At 35.2% G+C, this 9,786-nt stretch overlaps 1 protein-coding gene across 1 annotated transcript in view; it reads right to left on the bottom strand.

Moving 5' to 3' along the window:
* The window catches only part of LOC107758368 (interleukin-12 receptor subunit beta-2-like), a 15,346-nt gene extending 9,325 nt beyond the window's left edge, over nucleotides 1-6,021 (bottom strand). The window contains exons 1-9 of the mRNA XM_016576085.1: nucleotides 5,661-6,021; nucleotides 5,145-5,259; nucleotides 4,835-5,004; nucleotides 3,445-3,578; nucleotides 2,000-2,141; nucleotides 1,343-1,428; nucleotides 738-939; nucleotides 431-601; nucleotides 216-314 (exon numbers count right to left, since the gene is read on the bottom strand). Coding sequence (XP_016431571.1) covers nucleotides 216-314; nucleotides 431-601; nucleotides 738-939; nucleotides 1,343-1,428; nucleotides 2,000-2,141; nucleotides 3,445-3,578; nucleotides 4,835-5,004; nucleotides 5,145-5,259; nucleotides 5,661-5,967 — 1,426 coding nt within the window. The 5' untranslated portion in view covers nucleotides 5,968-6,021. The remainder of the gene's footprint in view (nucleotides 1-215; nucleotides 315-430; nucleotides 602-737; nucleotides 940-1,342; nucleotides 1,429-1,999; nucleotides 2,142-3,444; nucleotides 3,579-4,834; nucleotides 5,005-5,144; nucleotides 5,260-5,660) is intronic.
* Between the last annotated feature and the right edge of the window lie 3,765 nt (nucleotides 6,022-9,786).

The following is a 9,786-nucleotide window of genomic DNA, read 5'->3' as shown; positions in this document are numbered from 1 at the left end:
ATATATATATATATATATATATATATATATATATATATACACACACATTCAAAATGCAGTATACACATACACATTTCAATACACATTCAAAAGTTTGGAGTCAGTAAGATTTATTTATTACGGACTCCAAACTTTTGAATGTGTATTGAACTTAGTGTATACTGATTTAATCCACTTCGATGAAGATTTATACAGAATGAGCATTAGGAATTAACCTGATTGCCATGAGGAGATGCCTTTAATGGTTGCCATTTTGGGACCAGATGATCGCAGAGCGGTAACTGCACACTGATAGCATTCTTGAGGCTGCAGACCTGGACAGACAGCAGAATAAAAGGTACAAGAAGGAGAGAAACTACTTTTATTACAGTCTGGAAACCAGCCAACTAATTTTGACTGGTCTTAACTCATACCATCCAATTAAACTTGCCTGTAATGTGAGCTGTGGTATCCACCACTCTAATCCACTGAATCCCCTCTATGTTTCCAACTGGATACCAATGCACCACATACTCAGTGCCTGCAATGTCAAGCTTGGGCCAGAAGAGGGCAATGCTATGATTATTCAATGGCCTGTGTGACAGTAAACCTGTAACCAGACCTGTGAACACAATAAGCACGGCTTAACTTTGCTATATTGACCACATGCATTTAGCATATTTTTATTATTTTAAAACTGGACTTAACCACAGTTATTTGTCTCAGCATTGCAAAAACTTCAAAAACCAAAGGCTTACCTGGAAAACGCAGCTGAATAATTTTGACAGGAGATTGACCCTCTGAGTTAACTGCAGACACTGACACAGAACAATTAGAGCAGCATATGCTCTGATTTCTGCTGGGTGGAACTGCAATGATAGAGTTCCTCTTTCCCTTTTGCTCCTGGACACTTATATTATACCTCTGAATTTTCCCCTTGGCATCTGATATATTCAGTTCCTAAAACATAATAAACATGAATAGTAAGGCAATCTTTATTATGCAGTTCAGTTTGTCTGAATGCATGCATCTGACCTGAGATAGAGTCAGCCATTAATGACTGACATGAGGCACAAACATGACTCTAAAAGAGAGAATTCTCAAATCCATCATTTCCTCTAAGCCCCTACTCAGTTTTTGTAAACTGAAACTGACTGTCGACTAACTTTTGGTTTCAGACTAACAGTGTGTTTGGGAAGATGCAATTCACACAAGCAAGCCATTGCTTAGTGGTGGTTTGACCTTTAAGGGCCTGTGTGAAAAGCAAAGCACGGGGGGAGGGAATCATGTGGCGACCTGTCCGTAGCATGTATACCCCTAAATAAAACATTAATAGAAAATAGGTTGGTGAAGGGTTACGTGCCTTCCAAAATATGCGGAAACACTTGCTTTTAGATTGTGGGGGTTTCAGTTCTTGGAGGTACCAGACATCAAGCGCCTTATCAGGAGCTAAAGAGAGAGAGAAGAATAAAAACAGTTCCGTTACAATCAGTCATGCTATTTTTCTTTCACTTGGGATGCAAATTGAGTAAATTGTTGATAATCAATATATTGTGGGGTGTATTTCCCTAAAATAATCTCCACAAGTTTTTTTTTTTTTTTTATTTAATCCAAAAGTCAGTGGAGTCCCGTCAAATTTAAAAGTCTTCTCTGTAATCACTTCTCAACTAAGTCAAGTAACACTAAAAAGTTTATTTAATCGGTCACCACTCAAGTTTGCTTTAGCTAGTTTTGCCCCATTATCTCAAGCACCTGAGAAATGCTGACAAAGTAGTGACTATCCCACGTCAGTACAGTCAACTTATCTAACACCATCGTACTTCTGAAGCGCTCTTTCCAGAACACACGTAACAACCTACATTCATTTGATCCCTTATGCTTTCTGATGACTTTAAATAAGATAGAAAAAATAAGCAGCTCAAAATAACTACACAAACTAAACTGCCTTCAAAATTCTATAATTACAAAATGTGACTTAATGCAGTTCCTTACAAGTAAGCTAATATATTTCGTAACTTACCTTCTTCTTTAGTTTTTTTTTGCTTTGGTTGACTCCAGTCACTCCACAGACCCACTGTATGGTTTATTTTCCTCCTGATCTGGAAATTGTACGTGGTATCCGGATGCAGTGAGGATACGTTCAGTCTGCTCTTAGCATTAGTCTGCGGAGACAGCATAATAAAATGTGTTGTTATCTCACCAGATGTGATATCTTAAATATGAAGATTTCTCTGGTTTACTGTTAAAATGTCTGTCAAGAATGTTCAACAAATGCTTCTTTTTAAATGCTTTTTAAAAATTTTTGCATCTGTTTTCCATAAAACAAAAGTAGAAGAAAGTGTGCAGCTTAATATTTTTATAGAAACTGTGATACATTTTTCAGAATCCTTTTATGAATCAAAGTTTAAAAGAATACCATTTATTTGCTGTTCATATATATATATATATATATACAGTGGGGAAAAAAAGTATTTAGTCAGCCACCAATTGTGCAAGTTCTCCCACTTAAAAAGATGAGAGAGGCCTGTAATTTTCATCATAGGTATACCTCAACTATGAGAGACAAAATGAGAAAAAAAAATCCAGAAAAATCACATTGTAGGATTTTTAAAGAATTTATTTGCAAATTATGGTGGAAAATAAGTATTTGGTCAATAACAAAATTTCATCTCAATACTTTGTTATATACCCTTTGTTGGCAATGACAGAGGTCAAACGTTTTCTGTAAGTCTTCACAAGGTTTTCACACTTTTTGCCCCACTGTATATATATATATATATATATATATATATATACAGTATCTTCATTCACAGTTTAATACAACATGACATCTACAGATTAATCACACACTGTTTTATGTCACTGATGCCAAACGGCATTCAGAATTTCCCCGTTTGTGTTCCAAGGAAATGAGGGTGAATAAATGACAAACATTCATTTTGGTTGAATCATCCCTTTAAGCACGCGATGGACTTTCACCAATGGAAAGCATCTTTAGGTTTAGAGTCAATGAGACCATCTCTGGATCTCCAAACATATTTCTTCATTATAATGAAAATGTTTTGTATTCCTGCAAAGCTGGCTGTCCTATACTGTATGGAACAGTTACTGAAATCATTTCATTGATAAAGAGACATCAAGACATATGTTGTGGGATGAGCAACAGTCAGCGATTCAGTTTCCTAACGATAAGGATTGAGAAAACCCCCTTTCTTGACATGTCTTATTCCAGTTTTGAGTCATCATGGAGGGCTTGTGGTTTGACGACCAGACTAATCTGTGAAGTTTTGTGGGTTTTGTTTGTGTCATCATGAATCGACTCGACTTTGCAACTCTGCATTTTTATTTATCAGCTTTACCAAGATAGATGACAGATAGGTCTGCAGGTACAAAGAAGTGGCTTTAGTCTGATTCTAACTGAAGATAATGAACAATTAAACCACATTTTAGAATCAGAAGCTTTACCTGGAAGGTGTCCCAGATCCCATTTACAGGACTGTACTGGATTTCAACCAAGCTCATGCTGTGATTGTCTGTGTGTAGGTTGCACCATCGGGAGGAGCAGCTCACATTAACGATTTCAGGCATTGAGGGTTTTACTGTAAATAAACAGAGAAGCACTACATAATTTTCAGTCCACATTACTCTACAGCTGAAATGCAGTCCAATTCTTTTTGGTTTTAGATATCAAGATAAGATCTTTTGCTGCAGTCATCTGTAATATTAAAGTCAACTAGTGGGTTGGTGTAAAAACAAACAATTCTATAAAACTGACCCAATTTTTTTTCTTTGGAATCCCCCAACCCACAACACTTCTTGCTAACCAGGCACAAAAAATGACAAGCAATAAAAGCTATATACATCTTCAATGTGGATCATTTGAGTCATCATAAATAGCCAACAATTTGTCTGTTCTTAGTTGTTGTTTTTTACGACATGGACAGACTAAGGTTCTAGTTTTAATGCAGTGGCTCTCAAGACGAGTTAATTTTTTTAAATAAGACAAAACAAGCAAGCAAATAATCTAAAACAAATAATCCAAAAAATGACAAGCAATAAAAGCTATATACATCTTCAATGTGGATTATTTGTGTCATCATAAATAGCCAACAATTTGTCTGTTCTTAGTTTTTTTTTTTTACGACATGGACAGACTAAGGTTCTAGTTTTAATGCAGTGGCTCTCAAGACGAGTTAATTTTTTAAAATAAGACAAAACAAGCAAGCAAATAATCTAAAACAACTAAAAATCTAAACTAATTAAGTAAAGTTTTTTGTTTGTGAAGAACCAGGATTTCCAACCTGGATATATGAGGGAGCCTCATTTTAAAAGTGTGATATCTCCAGACCTAGAAAGTCAGGTAAAAATGAGTAAAATCATAAAAACTCCATCAACATTTTTATAATGAATATAATTTTTTAGTTATGCCAAGCTCTAAAATATTTAAGCATGTAGAAATTATGAGAAATTATGAATAAAATATTTTAAAATATCTGCACATTCTAATATTGTAAATATTAATACTGATTAATATTGTATTGTAAATAATAAGGCTGAGAATGGCATTTGAATAAAATGGTCGAGATCCACTGCTTTAGTATTTTACAAATAGCAAACAAAAATCTCATGCATCATGCATGATGCAGCATTTCTACTTTTGGTGTGAACAGAAAAACCTCAATTTTTTTTTAAGGATTCAACAAATGCAGGGTGCAGTAAAAAGACTTTGGAGAATTGTCAAAAGTTAATCAATTCCGTCATCCATATTAAACATAACTAATCCTAAACAGTGAATTCAACTGAATGGTTTCACTCTTTTTGTTGTTTGAAATTATGAGTTTGGGAATTTCTTTACCTATATTTATGAGGTTGATGGTGTGGGGGCCTGAGGTTTTTGAGCCCAGGGTATTAGAGACATTGAGCAACACGACGAGCTGTGACATTATTGAGCTTTTGATGGGGAAGGTGGAGTGACAAAATCCTGTAGAGTTCATAATACTCTCATAGCCAAGGTCACCATGAACCCTGAAAAAGCACAGGGAAAACATCAAGTAACATCAAATAATTAATGAGACTTTTACTTGTGTCTCTGCTTTGGGTTGTATAATATGATCTGTAAAATCAAAGATCCTCCTTGTAAAGCTGATTTGATTCTTTTTACTAACCGTAACTGACATGTGGTGTCGATTATGGTACCTCTTCCTGTTGTCCAAATGCAACTGACATTGCGAGAATTCATTTTTTGAACACAGGTGAGATTTTGTGGAATGTCTGGAGGGTCTGAAAAAGAAACACATGACTGTGTCATGCATGAAATTTCACTTCAAAGTTTCAAAGTCTCCACTCTTGCCAAAGGGTGGAACAAATCATACTTGTCAACTTTTCCCACTAATTTTGTTTCAGTAATTAGTTTCAACCCTTTACAAGCATTTTTTATTTCTCTGCACATAATTTGTCACTAAGAGTAGCTGTCTTTATTTTGCATCTGTAAAAGACATATTTCTAGCAAAGTTGAATAATGTGGCACGATATAAGACAGGGTTACCACACCTCTGGACCAGTGAACCTCCAAGACTTTTCCAATTATTTAAGATTAGGATAAAATCATTATATAAAGACTGCATTTTAGCTGATTGCAGAACTGAGAATAACTTGAAATAAAGACGTTACAGAAAGCTTACATCCTGGTTTTATGTCAAGTCCACATGGTTCCGGGTTCTCCTCACACCTGCAGCTGAAAGTGCTAAACTCTGTTATATTCTCAATGTCCACAGACACCTCACTTGAAATGGTTTTTTTTTTATATTTAATTTGCATCCCATTCCGAAAAATTAGTTTTTTTTTTTTTTTATATTTAATTTGTGTCCCATTCCGAAAAATGAGTTTGGTGCATTGCTTGTTAAAGATGCAGGAGAAGGTGAAGTTGGATCCTAAGAGGACTTCACCTTTGCTTGATCTTACAGTGCACACAGTTCCTGCAAGAAGCATAAACACAGAGGAAGAATGAATGAATGAAGAATACAAAAAATGTTATCACAGGATGGCGCAGGATATTTGCACCAGGGTCGTAACCATCATAAACATTCCTCTGAACTCCCCATTATTCACAATAGTCAATCATTATGTGCTTATTAATGGTTAATTCTTAAATTATTACATTTTGTCCACCACAATTCTAATTATGTGTTCACATCCTCAAGTTTTTAATAGTGTTTTGTATAATAACTAAATTAAAACTATGATAAATTCAAATACAAAATTGAACGCAGAAGCCAAATGTTCCATATTCCAAATAAAATCTCATGTATTTGTGTTTCTTTAACTTTAGACATCAGATTTGGTCTGAAGAACTCTCTTTGTCATTTATTTTAATATTCTGCAATTTCTTTTAAAAGTCATGGTGTCAAGCCACAGTGTCATTTCCACCACAACATCAAACGATGCTCTTTTTTTCTTTAATAACATTCTATGCTAGAAATAAAAATGATCCAGATGACTTTAGAAATTTTTTTTTTTCAATAAAAGGCCTTAATCTCGCTGAGCCTAATTTTACAGCTAGCGTTAAATAATATTAACACAATTTTATTTTCATGCTTTTTTAGACGTAGCAAGAATGAACGTTGAAGCCATGATACAGTTTCCAAGAACTTCAAATAATGGGAAAAGGTGGTTTGTTGGAATACAAGTCAAACCGTGGCCCATGAAATCGCCCGAATCTAAAGAAATTGCAATATAATTATGTCATACCTCCATGTGCACCCGTAGCCAGGATGAAGCACAACATTACAAGGACCGACCACGTACATTCAGAAGACATCGAGCTCAGTGCTGAAGATCACACAAACTCACAAGACCCTCTGTGAACAACCATTCATGAGATTTTAAGCGTTACCTTCCCATTTTACTTCCTTATTGAGAAATTCAAGTCACTCTTTTATCATTTAGACAGGTGGAAAAGAACGTGTTCTACAACAAACGAAGCTATATAGTTCAGCATTATACACGTATTATATTACAATAGCAGATCGTTTGTCACGTCGCGTCAATGTCGCGTACTTTTGAGACTTGAAGACCAGAACGGTTCACCGGTTAAGATAACACTTTTAACAATTTTCAAGATTTGGTGGTATATAACATAGCTATATACTTACCCCTGCCCATGGGACAGAACTGTTCGGTTTGGCCATTGGTGCTGATTGTGAGTTTTATTAATGTGGCAGTAGAGCCGTCAAGCGCATCTCCTCCCTCTATCCTGTTGAAGACCTGAGAGCGCGCGACGTCTTGTTTGATTTGCTTCAACTCGAATGAGTAACGAGCGCCCATGACATCAGTAACCTCTGCACTCTGTAGGATACTTTTAGTCAGGAATGTTTTTGTTCATGTCTGTATTGTGAAGTACAGATGACACAGTAATCATAACGGTCATCATACAGTCATGCATTGCATTTTTTTGAAAAGGTGAGGATATTTTTAAAATAAATATGCTCTGGTAAAGCTATGCACTTAAACTTTGTTAATTATAACTTGATTATTTACTCATTAACAGCATTGAACCTAATAGAATTGAAAAATAATTTTCCTATTGTTTTAACCATTTAAAAAAAATGCTTATCAGATTGATTAACATGATGAAAATATTTATGAAACATTTCAATTACAGGGAAAAAAGTGAATAAAACCCTAGAATGTTTATTAATAAATTGTCAGTTTTCATGCCAACAAGAACACTAGTCAAATGGATGGATGGATTTACATGTTTAAAAATGGCATGTTTAATATTTTACCCAATTAGCCTAATGCATATATGATGGGAACAAAAATGTAGCCTACTGCATAACAGGAATGATTCGTGACACATAAAATAAAAAGTCCTGCAGTCCAAAATAAACGGACTTGATCAACAGACCACCCAAAAACAAACAACAACCATTCGCACACCAATAACTAATGATATTTTCACATTTAAATGAACAGAAAATCTAAAGCAATGTACAAACAACCGTTTCATCAATGCAATAACATATCAGGGAGAACAATAAACTATACCTGAATATAGGCTATAGTTTATATATTCATATCATTTATTATTATGTTTTTGCCTTGATGTTAGGTTATCCCCAACTGATCTCTAATAGAGAACATATATACACATATATATATATATATATATATACACCTCAGTGGTTATCCCCCATACAAAACACTAGTTAATTACAACAGAACATGAAGAATATTTATTCCAAATCTAAAGGTTGAAGAGGCTGAAAAAACTAAAAAAGCCTTTCTCAGGCTTGCATAAGATGTTGCATGTTTTCTCTAAAGCATTTTCTCTGCTCTCAAGTGCAACATATGGCAGCTCTACATTATTTCACGTTACATGCATGATCATAATCATAAAGGGGCAACATAGGTGCTTTTGTAAGGTCAGACTTCCCACCCACCCTTAAAGTTCCCGTGCATCATCTCGAAAGGTGTTGTTCAGTATCACAATAATAGAGTGGCATGTTTGTGCGGAGAAGTGCTACGAATGAGTTGATGACATCTCCTCACGTGTGAGATGTTGAACTGTATTTTTAAGGGTGACGTGTACTTTCTCAGGAAGTTTTAAAAACAGCTTTGCGGTGCAGGTGTCTCTGCAGGATGGTGTGTAACTGAGAACCAAAATGAACAACTTGAGACTCACTGGCTAATGGTATAAACATGTCAGGTTAACAAGGTTATACATGTCAAATGCAGCGTGTCAAACGCAGCTTTGCAGGTTTTTAATATGTTCTATCCACCATCTAACTGTGTCAAAGATTATAAACAGTTATATTCCCACTGCAAGAATGTATATACATCAGATTTTATTCATTGATTGGTTAAAACATTCATAAAGCGATTTGTAAAGTGATTTGTATATTTTAAACAAGAAAATCATACCTCTAGAATGTATATACACTTGAAACCTACCACCATTCCTGTAAACTAGCACTGAAATATAAAGGTGTGCGTCCTGTTCACTGAGCTTTGAAACACCTGCAGTTGTGGTACAAGAAATGTATTAGTTCCTTTTTTTATTTTATTTTATTAATTACTTTTCTCCTACAATCTATATTTATTGGGCCAGCATACATTCGTCCTTTGTGAGCATGAGCTGAATGTCACAAACACACACACACACGTCTGGTCAGCTATCCTTGTGGGGACTCTCCATAGGCGTAATGGTTTTTCTACTGTACAGACCGTATATTCCATTGCCCTACACCAACCCTACCCCTAAACCTATAATATATATATATATATATATGGGGGGGGCAATGGTCACCCATGACAGTGGGTATAGAAAAGAATCCCTTCCTTTAAAATAATCACATTTTGTTGCTTTGATGAAATGACGACGGACACAGTTTTTGTTTTATCCAGCTGTATTTCCTCAGTGCAACTTATAACATCCAAGTGAAAGATATAACACCGACATGTCAGAAAAAATAAATAAATAAAAAACTAGAATCACTGAGTTGGAAAAAGAATCAACCCCCTCCTAAAAATGACTTGTAAACTCAATCAGATGTATCTAATCACCTTCTAAATGGCACGCAAAGCCATTTGACTTTCAACTGTGATCAGCTGTATCATTTTTATTAGCTCAGCATGAAAAGAGCTAAACTATGGGTGGCAAGGCACTGTCAAAAGATCTCTGGGATAAAGTTGTGGACAGGCACAAGTCAGGAGATGGATGCAAAAAAAATTCAACAGCTTTATCAATGCCTAGAAGCACAGTGAAGTCTATTATTAAGAAGTGGAAGGTATTTGGTACAACACAGA

The sequence above is a fragment of the Sinocyclocheilus rhinocerous genome, unplaced genomic scaffold (assembly GCF_001515625.1).
Source record: "Sinocyclocheilus rhinocerous isolate Xijiao unplaced genomic scaffold, SAMN03320098_v1.1 scaffold2790, whole genome shotgun sequence".
NCBI classification, from domain to species: Eukaryota; Metazoa; Chordata; class Actinopteri; order Cypriniformes; family Cyprinidae; genus Sinocyclocheilus; species Sinocyclocheilus rhinocerous.
This window is presented reverse-complemented; position numbering and strand designations above follow the sequence as displayed.